This window comes from Chlorocebus sabaeus, chromosome 13, assembly GCF_047675955.1.
Source record: "Chlorocebus sabaeus isolate Y175 chromosome 13, mChlSab1.0.hap1, whole genome shotgun sequence".
Taxonomy (NCBI): domain Eukaryota; kingdom Metazoa; phylum Chordata; class Mammalia; order Primates; family Cercopithecidae; genus Chlorocebus; species Chlorocebus sabaeus.
The window spans coordinates 67885824-67901303 of NC_132916.1; the positions used below are offsets into that span (position 1 = coordinate 67885824).

At 40.6% G+C, this 15480-nt stretch overlaps 1 protein-coding gene across 7 annotated transcripts in view; it reads left to right on the top strand.

The window, feature by feature from the left end:
- AIG1 (androgen induced 1) overlaps positions 1-15480 on the top strand; it is a 270247-nt gene that overhangs the window by 144506 nt on the left and 110261 nt on the right. The window contains exon 4 of one of the 7 annotated variants that reach the window (XM_008006819.3): positions 10889-11160. The exons of the other annotated variants lie outside the window; for them this stretch is intronic. Within the exon in view, the coding sequence (XP_008005010.1) occupies positions 10889-10954 (66 nt within the window). The 3' untranslated portion in view covers positions 10955-11160. Of the gene's footprint in view, positions 1-10888; positions 11161-15480 lie in introns of those variants that run through there. 7 annotated transcript variants of the gene reach the window in all.

Sequence of the window (15480 nt, forward strand, 5' to 3'; positions counted from 1 at the left end):
GGAAAAGGGAGGCAGAAGAGTCAATGTCAGAGTAATACGATGTAAAAAAACTTCACTGGCCATTGCTGGTTCTGAAGATGGAGGAGGGGACCATGAGCCAAGGAATGTAGACCCACTCTAGAACTGGGAAGTTCAAGGGAATGGATTCTCCCTTAGAGCTTCCAGAAGGAACAGAGCCCTGACAACTCCCTCATTTTAGCCCAGTGAGACCCATGTCAGACTCCTGACTTTTGAATTGTGAGATAATAAATATGTGTTGTTGTAGGCCCCAAGTTCATGGTAATTTATAATAGCTGCCATAGAAAACTAGTACAATTATACTGTTGATTTCTTTTGTAAGAATATTGTCTTGTCAGAAATTGCCTTGTTCATTAGCTTGCTTATTTCTTACCATCTCCCTTCACACTCAAGAACGTCTATTCTAGGAGGGCAAGGCCTTGCCTGTCATTTTCACTGCTGTATCCCACAAGCCAGGAGCAGAGCTTCAAATACACTAGTTGATACAGTTTGACTGTGTCCCCACCCAAATCGCATCTTTAATTGTAGTTCCCATAATCCCCACGTGTCACGGGAGGGACCTGGTAGGAGGTAATTTAATCATGGGGGCAGTTACCCTCGTGCTGTTCTTGTGAAAATGAGTGAGTTCTTATGAGATCTGATGGGTTTATAAGGGGTTTTTCCCCCTTTTGCTTATTCTTCTCTTCTTTGCCACCATGTGAAGAAGGACGTGTTTGCTTCCACTTCTGCCATGATTTTAAGTTTCTTGAGGCCAACCCAGCCATGCTGAACTATAAGTCAAACCTTTTTCATTTATAAGTTACCCAGTCTTGAATATGTCTTTATTAGCAGCATGAGAATGGACTAATACACTGGTGCTCAATAAATGCTTCTTGAGTGTCAAGCGAATAATTGTGTACCTAAGTGAATGACCAGAGATCATGATTCTCTCCCCAGGGCTTCCACAAGGTAGACACATAGGAAATAGTGAAGGAAAGATGAAAAGTAGCAAGAGATCAGGAACCTGAAGGAGTAGTAGATGTACAGAACACAGTAAAGTTTCAGAAAATTTGAATTAGAAAACAAAGTGTAAACCCTCTGTGTACTTGGAAGAGCCCTGTGATGCTGAAGAATGTAACACTGTAGAAAGAGGCTGCTCATATACAGGAAGGAGACTAGTGGCGTTCAACCACAGAATACTCACTTCCTTTCTTAAGTAGACTTACCAAAGTGCCATAAATCAGTTTTTATCAGGAGACAATAAAAAATGAAATTAACCTAGAGAAAATATGTAGAGAGAAACCGACATGGCAGAGACACTGGGTGGAACATTTATTAAGTCAAATCAATATGGCAAAATTGTGTCTTCTGCTATGGCTTTCAAGGCCTTTTGACTAAAAATATTAACATACAGCCTTCCACCATAGATCACAAAGAAGAAAAGTCTTAAATTTTTTGAACATCAAAAAGGTAGAAGCCAATATGTTTTATGAAGTTTTTTCTTCCTAATTTTGTAGGGGGCAGACAGATTTTTAACCCTATCTTTGCTTGTTTTTGAATGCTTCCCTCATCAACAAACATTTAGTAAGCATTTTGCACATATTAACTTACTTAGTTTTATCTGTGAGGTAGGCACCAGATATCCCTCTCTATATGGTGGGGAAACTGAGCCTTTGTTAAAGTTAAGTGACTTGCCTAAGGTGACAGAGTGAGTTAATGGTGAAATAAGGATTGAAATCCAGGCAGTTTGACTCAAGAGTTTACTCTCTTAGCTCCCCTCCCACTGCCAGACACTGGTGGGCTCTGAGATAAACCGGAAGCACACCAGATCCAGTCCTTTGCTGTGGGAGGTTTATATTCTAGTACAGGAGGCATATAATAAATAAGAATTGCATTGATGTGTATTGTGGCTGGTGCTATGAAGGAGACATGGGCCACAGGATCCTGAAAGAGTGAATTCTAGTGTGGGCTAACCTATTTCCGGGAACCACAGAGCCCCACCACATTGCAAATTTCCTAGTTTATACTCTGTACCAACAGCAAAGGAATATTTAAATGTGAAAATATCCCATAAGTCCTTCATATGTGAACATTAGGTTAAGTGGAGATTGATGAGAAGGAGTCTAAACAATTTTTAAAAGTTCCAACAATCGGGCCAGGCTCGGTGGCTCACGCCTGTAATCCCAGCACTTTGGGAGGCCAAGGCATGCAGATCATGAGGTCAGGAGATCGAGACCATCCTGGCTAACAAGGTGAAACACTGTCTCTACTAAAAATACAAAAATTAGCCAGACATGGTGGCGGGCACCTGTAGTCCCATCTACTCGGGAAGCTGAGGCAGGAGAATGGCGTGAACCAGGGAGGCAGAGCTTGCAGTGAGCCGAAATTGCATCTATCACTGCATTTCAACCTGGGCAACAGAGTGAGACTCCGTCTCAAAAAAAAAAAAAAAAAAAAAAAAAAAAAAAAAAAAAATTGGCCAGGTGTGGTAGCTCATGCCTGTAATCCCAGCACTTTGGGAGGCTGAGACTGGTGGATCACTTGAAGTCAGGAGTTCGAGACCAGCCCGGCCAACGTGGTGAAATCCTGTCTTTAATAAAAATGCAAAAATTAGCCAGATGTGGTGGCACACGTCTGTAAACCCAGTTATTCGGGAGGCTGAGGCAGGAGAATTGCTTGAACCCAGGAGGTGGAGGTTGCAGTGAGCTGAGATCGCACCATTGCACTCCTGCATGGGCAACAGAGCGAGACCCTGTTTCAAAAAAAAAAAAAAAAATCCAACATAAGTTTATTTCTAAATTTTTCCTTTCCTGTGGTATCCTACTTGTTCTGAATGTCCTTTGTGTAACCCAGGGTTTCTCAGCCTCAGCAATATTGCCTATTTGGGACCAGATAATTATTGTTGGGTAGGGCCTGGGGGCTGTTCTGTGCATTGTAGAATATTTAGCAGCATCCTTGGCCTCTTCTCACCAGTAACAACTTCTCTTCCTACAATTTGTGACAGGCAAAAATGTCTCAAGACATTGCTGAATGTTCCCCAGACAGCAACATTGCCCTAGGTTGAAAAATGCTTGTAACCCACCAACAACTCAAATTCCACGTATTCTTGAAGACCAGTTTTAATTGCCTCATGCTTCAAGCCCATTCTTCTCTCCACCTTTTCAAAAACCCACAACCACACTACATAGACAGTCTTTAAAGCTCAGCAGATAGCATTTTCTGAAATCAGCCAAACCTTCTTTACCCCAGCCTCCCTATAGGATGGGAAGGAGCACACAAATGTGAGGAAATTAATCAGGACTTCAGGCTCCCTCTGCATCACCTGTGGTAGTACAAGATTTGTTTGGGGTTTCCTACCTCACTCTTAGAACAGGGTTTAAGACAATGACTTCCAGACATGTTTTAAGCAGATGACTGACCAGATCATGAATTCCTGAATAGGAATTCCGTTTCGTGAGAATGTCTCATTAATTTATAGTAGCACTTCATTCAGGCCTTCAAACTGAATCAAAAAAATGAAAACTCGGTGGCTCAGGGTGCCACACTCTTCAGGAGAGTTGTAAAACATATGAGTGTAGAAGAGCTTCGAGTGTTTGTGTGTCTGTAGGCAGAAGTCTCTTGAGTTTAGCTCCTATTCAGACCAAAACACAGGAGCCTTTTCCTCCTATCAAGTAGCAACATGGTGGGCTGACAAACAGAAAGCAGAGTGAATTCGAAAGGCATATATGTGCCCAGCATAACATCTCATCTTCTAAGACAGCAACATAACATTTCCGATTTTAAACCGAGGCAGAGTTAATCTGCAAAGCCTGTGCTTATTGTGGGAGATACGACAGAGGGAGAAAAAAAATGGAACCACAATGCAGCCATCTCTGGATCAGCTTCTGAAAAAGCATTGTGATCTTCAATCTTAACAAATATCAAAATGCACCCCTAATAGCCCCTTGAAATACTCTGAAGTTGTTCTTAGAGCTTTTGTGTTTTTTTGGCAGTAAAATTACAGAGAAAGTAAAAATCGTTTTAATGTGCTAAGGATTTTGATACAGTATCATTTTAAATATACATTGTTGCTTAATTTTATTAATTAGTCTACAAATAATCATTGTGAACTATTAAATGGCAATCACTGTGCCAGACGCTGGATATATAAAGACAAATAAATATCCTGTTGCTGACTTCAAGGATCTTACCATCTTTGAAGTGAGAAACAGACGAGGAAGCTGACAATCATGAAGCAGGTTTCTAAGCTCCTTGAATGCACATTGGATAGTATAATAAATGAGGGGCAGCATCTAACTCAAACATGAAGGTTGGGAGAGGAGCACAGGTGTCTGGAAAGTTTTCTCTTTTTCTTTCTTTCTTTTCTTTTCTCTTTTTTCTTTTTCTTTTTTTGAGACAGAGTCTCACTCTATCACCCAGTCTGGAGTTCAGTGGAACTCCACTGCATCTCAGCTCACTGCAACCTCTGCCTCCTGGGTTCAAGTGATCCTCCTGCCTCAGCCTCCCAAGTAGCTGGGATTACAGGCACCCACCACCACACCTGGCTGATTTTTACGTTTTTAGTAGAGACAGGGTTTCACCATGTTGGCCAGGCTGGTCCCAAACTCCTGACCTCAGGTGACCCACCTGCCTCAGGCTCCCAAAGTGCTGGGATTACAGGGGTGAGCCACTACGCCTGGCCTGGGAAGTTCTTTCTGAGAAGACAACAATCTATGACAACAAGTTAAAAGATTAAAATTTATTAAATGTAGTTGACTTGAGACTTTAATATGTCTATTTTGATAATTCTTGTGGCTCTCCACATAAATGATGCAAGACGGACTATAATCAAATAGAAAGCTGGAATGCTAAAGAAACAGATCTTTCATGAGTAATTTCTGAATAATTGCCACAACATTGAACAAAAGTATAATAAAACATATGCTTGATTTTTCCTATTAAGAGACTTTGCCAAAGCCTAGTAAAATACTCTTGATAACTTGCCTCATAAAGTAACAGAAGGGAAATGCCTCCGTGTTTTCCTACATTTAATGCCATCAAGATATGTTCCTGCCAAAACATGCAGATAGTCCTGCCTGGACTGAATTTAGGGTGACTGGTTGAGTCTGGAATGCTCATTGCTCTCATGCAGCAGAAAGAGAACTGGACTTGAGATCAGAAAACCTCAATGCAAGTCCCACTCTGTTACTCATAGCTGTGACATTTTACACAAGCCATTTAACCTTTCTGAGCCTCAGTTACCTCTTCTATAAGATGAGGCTTCCCAGGATGGCTGTGAGGATTAAATGAATTCCAGGTTATTATTATTAGGCCTCTTTGCTAATTAGCTATTGGGTGAGTGGATCTTCTTGTGCAATAATACAAGGTCATACTTTAACCTAAGCACCATTGCAGAATATGTGATGGGGTAAATAGAGGTTTTCTCCCGTCTTCCTGCCTTCACATGTCATCCAAATCCTCCTCATTGTAGCCAGAGTTTCATCCTTATGAAACACAGATTAGTCCTGTTGCTTCTAAGGGAACTCTTCAGTGCCTACTCTGGATAAAACCCAACATCTTGGTGCCATGGTCCCTTCTGTTCTGGGTGTGATTTTTGTCTACCTTCCTCCCCCTGCACACCTGTGCTGCACCAACCTCTCCATGCCTGTTCTCTCCCTTTGCCCTCTGTGTCTTGGCACCTGCTAATCCCTCATATTGAAATAGCTGTGCTCCTGTTTCTCCCACAAACTCCTCCCAACTGGTTTGTCAGCATGCATCTCAAATTGTAAGCCTTTCCTGTGTGCTTTCCGTGGTGTACAAATATATGGTGGTGTGGGAAATTTCCCACCCTGAATGGCCATTGTCCATTTACTTGTCTTTCTCCTTCATTGACCTGGGACTTCTTGGGGGCAGAGATTGGGTTTATTGCACTTCAGATCCCTTTGCTTCACTCTCAGCCTGTAACATTGTAAGTGCTCAGTAGGTCTTGTTGAATGAATGAATTGATCTATCACTGACCGATTAATAATTGGCTAATATGCACACCAACTGATTAAACATAAGACAAAATAAATTGTATTTATGATGTCAGAATGCAAATTCTTCATTCTTTAAACATTTCCACCCCCACAATGGAAAAAGGTATGGATGAGCTGTGAATCCTGATACTCATGAGGTCACTAAATAATAGTGTTTTTTAGCAAAGACTGGTGCTATCCTAACTCAGCATCCACTTTCCCCTTTCTCCAGAACAATGGACTCTTATTTTTATCTGGGTATGTGGTCACCAACAATAAAACAAACAAACAAACAAAAAAACAGTATTTTCCAGTGTGCCTTGAAGGTAGATATGGCAAACAACTAAGTTCTGGCAAATGAAATAGAAGTGGAGTGTTTTGTGGAACTATCAAGAGGACTGCTTAATGAGAGCTGACTCATCAAGGAGGAACCCTCCTTCACCAGTGTCTTCTTTTCCTCTTTCTTCAGACCTGGATTTGACATATTTAGATATGGCGGCTGAGTCCCAGCAGCACTTTGGACCATGAGATGACCTAGAGGATCCTAGCACCCGTGTGCTAGGATGTCAAAGCAAAAAGATGCAATGGGTTGGTTCTCTGATGGCACTATTAACCTAGAGGATCCTAGCACCCGTGTGCTAGGATGTCAAAGCAAAAAGATGCAATGGGTTGGTTCTCTGATGGCACTATTAACCCTACAGTCCCAGCCTCTAGACTTCTTTACATAAGAGAGTAATGAATGAACACTCTAAGGAAGTGGTTAGTAAACCATTTTTGTAAAAGGCCAGAAAATAGACATTTTAGGCTTTGTAGTCCATACAGTCTCGGTCACAGCTCCTCAACTCTGCTGTCATAATTCAAAATCAGCCACAGACAATACATAAACAAATGAGTGACTACGTTGGAATAAAATTTTAATTACAAAAACAGGTGGCAGGCTGAATTTGATTCATAGACTGTAGCCTACTGATCCCTGCTCTGAGGCACTGTGATTTTGAGTCCGTGTGATATATATAGCTAAATCTCACCCTATATCTTATTGGTGAGATGAAACTTGATTTGAAAGAGAGAAACTGTCAAGACTCTTGTTTCATTTTAAAAAGTGTTCCCTTCAGTAGACTCCTTCTCCCTTAACTGATCCTTATTTGATTATATAAAGTTCTGACATTTCTGTTTCCAGACTCTTTTGATTATTAAGACCGGATGATCCAGGGCTTTTCTAGGTTTCTAAGTTCCATTATGTTCAGTTTGGAGGATTCCAGCAGAATATAAATGGGACAGTCATCAGGTATATGGATAGGGAGGATGGAGGACAAAAGGCAAGGCCTGTAGGAACTGAATGAAGAACACCATGCTGAGAGCTCCTAAAATCTGTTTGAATTATATGACAAAACTTTCAGGCTGCCTGGATGATAGCTTATTGTACTCTGTTACCAGGGAGATTGCACAAGCTGAATTGATGTTTAGCAGCAGGACAAGAGCTACTCTTGGAGATTCTGTTCAGCAGAGACTTGACTTGTTGCTGCTAGGATGTCTTGGCTTTTCTGGTTTAACTTATCCTGTGAATACAGAACAACATAGTACAGACCAGGAATGGCAAATTGATTTCTCCTTCCATGCAAACTCCAACTGATGGGCAGTACATAGCTGGAACTTTGTATTGAGACAGATTATGTGGCTGCGTCCAGGTTTAAACAGAAGTGGTCTATGCTTCTCTACAGTGTCTTCCCCAGCTGCATGAGAGCAGTTAAAGGAAAGGAGGAATCTCAAACACGTTGCCTCTCTTGATATAGACTCAAGCGACAAGGAAGCTAGCAGAGCACCATCATTTAAATAATCTCTAATCTGGTTCTTCATTTTACACATGGCTGTAATATTAGGGCTGGGAAATGTAAAATAAGTCACACAGGGTTCTATGACTAGTTAGTAGCAAAACCACTGTTAGAAGTCAACAGTAGTATTCTTCATTACACAATACTTGACATATTCAATTGAGAAATTTTTATGCTTTTCGTTAAGTTTTCATAATTTATTTCTAACATAGAACTAGAACCAGCTTATTGGTGTTCCGACAACAAAACTTCTAGAGCTCTTGTTGCTGGCATTTTACCAGCCTGATCCTTCAGACTCCATTTAATTTTGTGAACCCCAATTGCCTTCCAAACATTGTGTTTTTTTGTTGTTGTTGTGTTAATGATGTTCAGGGTTAGTTTCTATTGCCTACAGTCAAAAACTTGGATTGATATGATGGTTGCATAATATTCCAAAGAGTACAGTCATTAAATTGTGATTATAAATTATTGAGGGATGGAACTCTGCCTTAGTACACCCCACTCATAGTAGATATTCAATTATCATTTGTTGAATTGAAATTTCTCACCTATTCTAAATTTGTGTTCTTTTAAACACTATTTCAACAAACGTCTTTATGGTTATAGCTTTCTACTTTTTATTTATTTATTTTTTTTGAAACAGTCTCGCTCTGTTGCCCAGGCTGGAGTGGAGTGGTGTGATCTCTGCTCACTGCAACCTCTGCCTCCCAGGTCCAAGCGATTCTCTTCCCTTAGCCTCCCAGGTAGCTGGGATTACAGGCCCCTGCCACCACACCCAGCTAATTTTTGTATTTTTAGTAGAGACAAGGTCTCACCATATTGGCCAGGCTCATCTGGGACTTCTGATCTCAAGTGATCTGCCCACCTTGGCCTCCCAAAGTGCTGGGATTACAGGCGTGAGCCATCACGCTCGGCCACTTTCCACATATTTTTGATTACTTAGGATAGATTCTCAAGAGTGGGATTACTGATCACATGGTAGGATCATGTTTATGGCTCAATATGTATTACCAACCTGCTTTCCAGAAGGGCTATAATGATTTACCATGCCCCCTGCCATGCTTGAGATCACCAGTTTCCCTAAAACTCTGTCAGCACTCATGCAATAGAAGGAAGTACAACAGCTCATTGTTATTTTAGTGTGAATGCTTTCTCATTTGCGTGTTGCTAATTGCATCATCTCATTTGTGAATTCACTTACTTGTCTTTTGCAACCTAAATGAACTCCATAAAGAGCGAAGATATTAACTTATACTAACTGTTAATATTGTCCTCACTTAGGATTTGTTCTTCCATTTAGTTGTGGGATATTTGGGGAACATCTTTACTCTTCTTTGAAGAGAATCCTGTTTAACTTCTTCCAAAACCTTGAACTCTGCAAATTTCCAACCCTGTGAAAATGCTTGGGTCACCTGCCCTAGCTGCCAGCATTAATTAACCAAAGGAAGGCATCTTACCCACTACTGTCAGCTAATCTGGGAACACTTTAGATACCTTTCCCTACATGCCAGGATTGCTTTCCATGGTCAAAAATAGAATAAAATATCATATGTTCCCCATCGTTACTGTTCTTTTCCAAATAGGAAATTCGTTGCTATTTAAGCCAAATCTCCAGCCCAACTTGCTGTCCCTGAAGCAAGGGTTTGACATATCCCTTTACAAATCTTTACAGATTTCTTGCTTCCACTAAACCAGCTTCTAATGGTTTAAAGTATCCAGATGGTATCCTCCACCACAAAAACTTGAGTTGAGATAGAACATAAACCATTCTCATGATCTAAGATGGCGATTCTTAAAAATAGGCATCACAGCACAAAGGAAGCCCTTGGCAAAAAGGTAACAATGAAGGACCCTTCTTCATTCTCAACATTTTGAAAATTGTGTCTTTTATTATCTTCCTGAATCTCTGCTACTTTCTGACCCCTGATTCCACAGTTTTCTCTTTAACCAATTTTCAGCTTTAGTTTTCCCTCAGGTAGCACAGAGCAATTCGACATTTTTATAATCCTTTCAGAAATTGTTGCTTTAATCCTCTTCCCCTCAAACCTCACTCCTAGACCCTAGCTGAAACATCTTTTGGTTCTGAGGAAACCTCTGTGAACTGAAAATATACTGAAAACTGGTCCTGTATTCGTTGTTCAAAATTAATTAAATAGAAGAGTTACTTTCCAAAATAGCAGAACTCATTAGAGCATCAGAACTCAGATACACACTTATATGAAAGGGAACACATACTGGTTGACCTAGAGCTGAAGAGAAGCAAATGCCATATCTGTAAAGATCAGAATAAGTGTTCTAATGTAATAAAGCAGATAGGAAACATTAAATCAGAAGTCAAGAGAGGGACCCTAGCCCCAGGTTGCTGCTAATTAGCTAATGACCTTCGGGCTCAGTTTGAGGCTCAGGTTCCTTATCTATGAAACTGCAGTCAGGCCAGGTGAGGGGTGCATGCCTGTAGTCCCAGCTACTTGGGAGGCTGAGGTGGGAGGATCACTTGAGCCCAGGAGGTCGAGGCTGCCGTGATCTATGATCGTGCCACTGCACTCTTGCCTGGGTGACAGATTGAGCTCCTATGTCCAAAAACAAAACAAAACAAAACTGGAGTCAACTGATGATTTTCAAGCCTTGGAGTTGTTTTTAGCAACACAACTCAGTTTTCAAGTGAAAAATATAACAAAAGAACAGATGCCGGTAGAAATCCTCTGGTTGGAATAAGGGCCGGTGGTCTAGAATCCCACCCTCTTAACTCTTCTACTCCTCAGGGCTTCAAGAAAGCCTCAGATTATTCCTTATCATGACTGTTGATATATGAGCAGGCCCAGTTATTCTCCAGCTCTAAAATTCTCTACTCTCCCATGGTTAAAATGTAGATTGTGCTTTGAGATTGAGTAGGTTAGATTAGCAGAGTAGCATGGAAACCTGTCCCTGTGCCCAGGCCTGGGCATTTTGGGGTGTCACCAGACAGAGAAGCCATGACCTCTGTCTGCCTTCACTACACAAGGGCATTACTATGTCATAGAGTTTTCAGAATATGAATAATGACCCAACTGTTCTTTTTGCCAGGTACTTCCTTTGTCCTGTGAACTGTGCTGCAGATCCTCCCACCTTACCTGGAATTCTCACCACTAGCCTCATCTTGAGCTGCTCATGCCAACACGCCAATCTAGCTTAGGGGGCTAGGGTCAGGTCATAGGGTCTTGGCTGCTTCCTCTGCTGGAGCTTGTCAAAGCTGGTCCCTTCTCTTATTTCAGGTTCCAACTTGTATGTCACCTTCTGAGAGAAGTCTTCTTTGACCATCCTAATTAAAGATACCCTGGACATCCTGTTTTATTGAATTCATAACATTTATTACTATGTACATATGTATTTAGTTTGTTATATTTACGTTTACTTGAATCTGTCTACACACACTGAAATGTGAACCCATAGAAAAGAGAGATCTTATCTGTCTTGTCCATCCCCCAGCATCCAGAAAAGTGCATGGTCCAGAGTAGATGCTTTGTGAGTAACTTGTGAATGAAAAAACGAACAGGAGACGTTGTTATTATAATCTCCATCATACAGATGCAGAAACCGAGACTTAGGTTTGATTGCCAACTCTGAAGCTTCATCACTGGTAAGCAACTGATTCTAGATTCAAACTCAACTTTGACCTAAGAGCAAATCTTGACTCTGGTATTTGGCCTCTCTAAGTGGAACCATTTTCAACTCTCATCAATGTTTACATCTACCTGATAGGATGCTAATAAGATAATGATTACAATGACAATGAAAATTGTGATACCAATAACTACTCACGCTTCAAGTGTTTATTGGGCCTCTCCTTGATCATGTGCAGAGCGCACATCACCTCAGCTGGCAGCACATTTGTTACTGGTTTCCTCTAATTTTTTTGAAAGTTCTTTCTTATCTTGAGCCAAAATCTACCGTTATGCATCTTTCACCGGCTGATCTCAGTTTATCCCTCTATTACAAACACAGTGAATCTCTTGTAGCTCCAGGTAGAGAAAGTAGGTGGCCAAAGAATGGACTTGGGGTCTGGATATCACTAGTTTTTGTTGTTGTTGTTGTTTAACCAATTTGCAAATACCTAGTAAGTCAAGCATTCCCAGGTGGGTAATTTACAAGGCAGTTTACCTGCCATGGGTGCTTTAATGAGTATTATTATTGTAGTTTCATCTTAATTAATGGTCATATTCTTTTTCTTAGCTAGTAGATCAGCACACTCTTATTAAGGAAATTGGGTTGTCACCACTGGCTTTGAGTAATTTGTTTTGCCTATGCAAGCTGTCTTCATAGGAAAAGGTTTTCATATTATATCCATTCCCCCCTCCAATTGCATATGATAAAGATTGATGAGGAGGAACCAGGTAAACCCTCTGAGCTCCTTAAAACCAAGGCCCAATACAGACCTGTTTAATTTTGTGGTCTCTGGCTTCAGTTTTGGCTTTTGAGAGCATTTTAGTCCAAACTACACAGTGTTCTCTGTGGTCTTTGCTGGTGGCAGCTGGGGATCTTGTATGGCTCATAACTTTTATGTAGGTCCAAATTTTCTGTTCTGTTCCACACAAAGAAATAGGGAAAATATGATAATAGCAGCTAATATTTAGTATGTACTGTGAGCCAAGAATTGTTCTGAATCTTTTACTTAGATTATTGCATTTAATAGACAATATTATATTCTGGGAAAATAGCATAGGCCCTGTTTTCATGTAATGCATTTCATGCATTTTCATCATTTCATCCTTAATTTCAATTTCCAATTTTATGATATTCCATGTTCCTCAGTGATATGACTGATTCAATGCAATAATTCATGTAACGTGCTTATAGCAGTGCCTGGGAGAGACTTAGCACTCAAGAAATCATAGCTGTTGTGATTACTGTATTTCTTTCTTGATGCTGAACAGATTCAGTATTTTTGGATCTAGATTCACAGTGGAGCATGCAATTTTCTGACTTAAATCAACACACTGTACTACAGTCGACAGGATGATAAGGTAGAAATAGCAACATGCTGCAGGGCAAGAGATCTGGGGTCAGGCTTTAGCCCTGTACTTTCACAGGTTGTGAACACCCCAGCAGTTCCTCAACTCCTGAGAGCTTTGATTCCTCATTTAAACATGAGATATGTGAACCTAGTGATCTCTGAGATCCCTTACCTCATGTGAACCTTCCTTGACAGAATGTGAATTGCACCATAATGAGGATTATATTTCTATAGTCTCAGCTCACATAGTACGTTAAAGAGACCCCAAAGCACCATAGTGTAAGAATCTTCAGCAAATGCTGGGTTAGTAAGGAACATCCAAAAAGGACCCTCCAGGACTCCCTTCTGTCTGTTCCCCCATCGCACTCACTAGCAGGTGAAGCCATCAGTAACTAATGGGGTTAGGAATTATCAGGAAAGGCAGTGTGAAATGCACCATTGGTAGTATTTGGCTTTTTTTTTTTTTTTTTAAATGTCAATTCGTTCTAATTCTTATTGCAAGGGAAGTAGTGTGGTGTGAAAAGAACAGTGCTGGCCCCAGAGTCCAGAGCCTGTGAATTTCATTTCAGCTCTGCCACTGTCTGGTTTTCTAGCAAATGGCATTGACCTTCCCTGGGCCTTAGTTTTAGCAGCTGACAAACTAGAGGATTGCTAACAATTTCTTGCAGTTTAAAAACTCTCTGCTACCAATTTCTTTATATAAGAACAATACTCATATGAAATCCTACTGACAGAAAAGCAGTTTGTCTCTTCTTTCTCCTTTTTTTTTTTTTTTTTTTTTTTTTTTGCCAAGTGTAATGAGAGTTGGTGTGGAAAAATATATTCTGCTGTGAAAAGGTTCATTCAGCCTTTTCTTAATAGATCAAGTGGTTGGTATTTCGGCTGGCTTCTGAAATACATTGCAAATTACAATCTGGAAAAAGTTCCAAAGCAGCTCCAAGCCTTCCTGCTGAATTTGGATACATCCTTAGGTCTTATTCTGCAGCTCATCCTTAACAACTGACAAAATATTTACTTTGCTCAGTACAGAAAAGGGTAACATTTTCCAAAATATTAAACTAGGTTGGATTCAGAACACAGACAATGAGGCAAAAAGCTGGACCTCTGTTCGAAGCAGTGTCATTGAATCATTTTCCAGAGTGCCATGAGAAACAGCCTTGGTGGATGTTTGTGCTCCACAGTAATTCTGAAAAAGGCAGAAGCCAGCCAGCCTCTGTCTAGCAGACCCACTGGTGTGTTGAGCAAGTGGTTCTCAAAGTGTGGTCCCTGTGCCAGCAGCATCAGCATCTACTGGCAACTGGTTAGAGATGCAAATTCTCACAGTCCATCCCAGACCTACAAAATCAGAACGTTCCAAAATGTGGCCTCCCAATCTGTGCTGTAATGAGTCCTCCAGGTAAACAAGTCTAAGTACTTCTGATACTGAGGAAAGTTTGCAAACCACTGGTTTAGGCCTGTGAAGGCTACAGGTGTTTATTGCCTTGTAATCGAGAGTTTGAAACAAGGACAAGACTAGTAACTCAAGTTTTTATTAGTGAATTAATTTTTTTTCAAATGTAAATAATTTGAAAAAATAATTTGAAATTTGGGGGTATTGCTTTTTGAAAAGCTCTCTCCTCCAAGGCTTTGTCCCTCTCTTCCCATCTCCCTCCCCAGCCCCACTTCATGCTTATGGCAACAGGGTCTGAATTATATTTGTCTATTTTTAAGACAGTGAAAATGCACTGCAGTTTGGTTTAATGTACTTGAACGTAGCTAGTAATTTTGATCAAAAGTAATTGCATTTTTTTAAAAAAGACTCTCACTTGAAGTTCCTCTTATGATGAAAAGGTGGACAAAAATTGAATGACTATAATTTATAATGTTCTATTCTACCAATGAGGCTTCTCTTTAACAGAATAACTATTTTTTATAAATAAATTGTGATTTATTTTAAATTAAATTACTGGAAATCAGTCGAGTCACCAGCCTTAATTAAGAAATAGACTACCATCGTAAGGGCTGTAGTGTTGCCATTTAAAATTGCAAATAATTTTTAGGGGAAATTAAGATAGTCCTCATAAGACCTCCTCCTCCTCCTCCTGAACGTCTCCTGCCTGCCCTGCCTCGTCTGTGTTACCTGCCTGGCCACTGCAGGCGTCTGAGCTGTGACCTTTGTCCTGCAGTCTCATGCTTGGTGATGTCATTCGGTCCCAGGGTTTCAACTCCTGCATCTGTTGACTTGGAAGGCACACAAATCTGTAACTAGAGTGTGATTTTGCTCCTGAGTTGCAGCCAATGTCACCAACTGCTTCAGTGTCCTTCCAGTGCCTTAAGACCACATATCCAAACCGGAACTCCTCATCTTTTACCCTCCCTTTCCTCTTCCCAACATCCCTATTTCCTTTAATGGGCATTTCCACCTCAATGACCCCCATGACCTGCCATTAAGTTGAGGGCAGGAAACCAGGAATAGTAGGAGATTCTGGGGTTTGGAACTATGTAGGTCTGGATTCAAATCCAGGTTGGCCACCTCTTGGTCAGGTGCCATTAGGTAACTCACTTCTCAGATCTTCAGCTTCTTCATGTATAAACAGAATTGTTTGGAGAAATAAGAGAGGAAAAGTATATTAAAATTCGGTTATGTAATATATTATCCAAACTAGAGCACATTGAGAGTGAACAT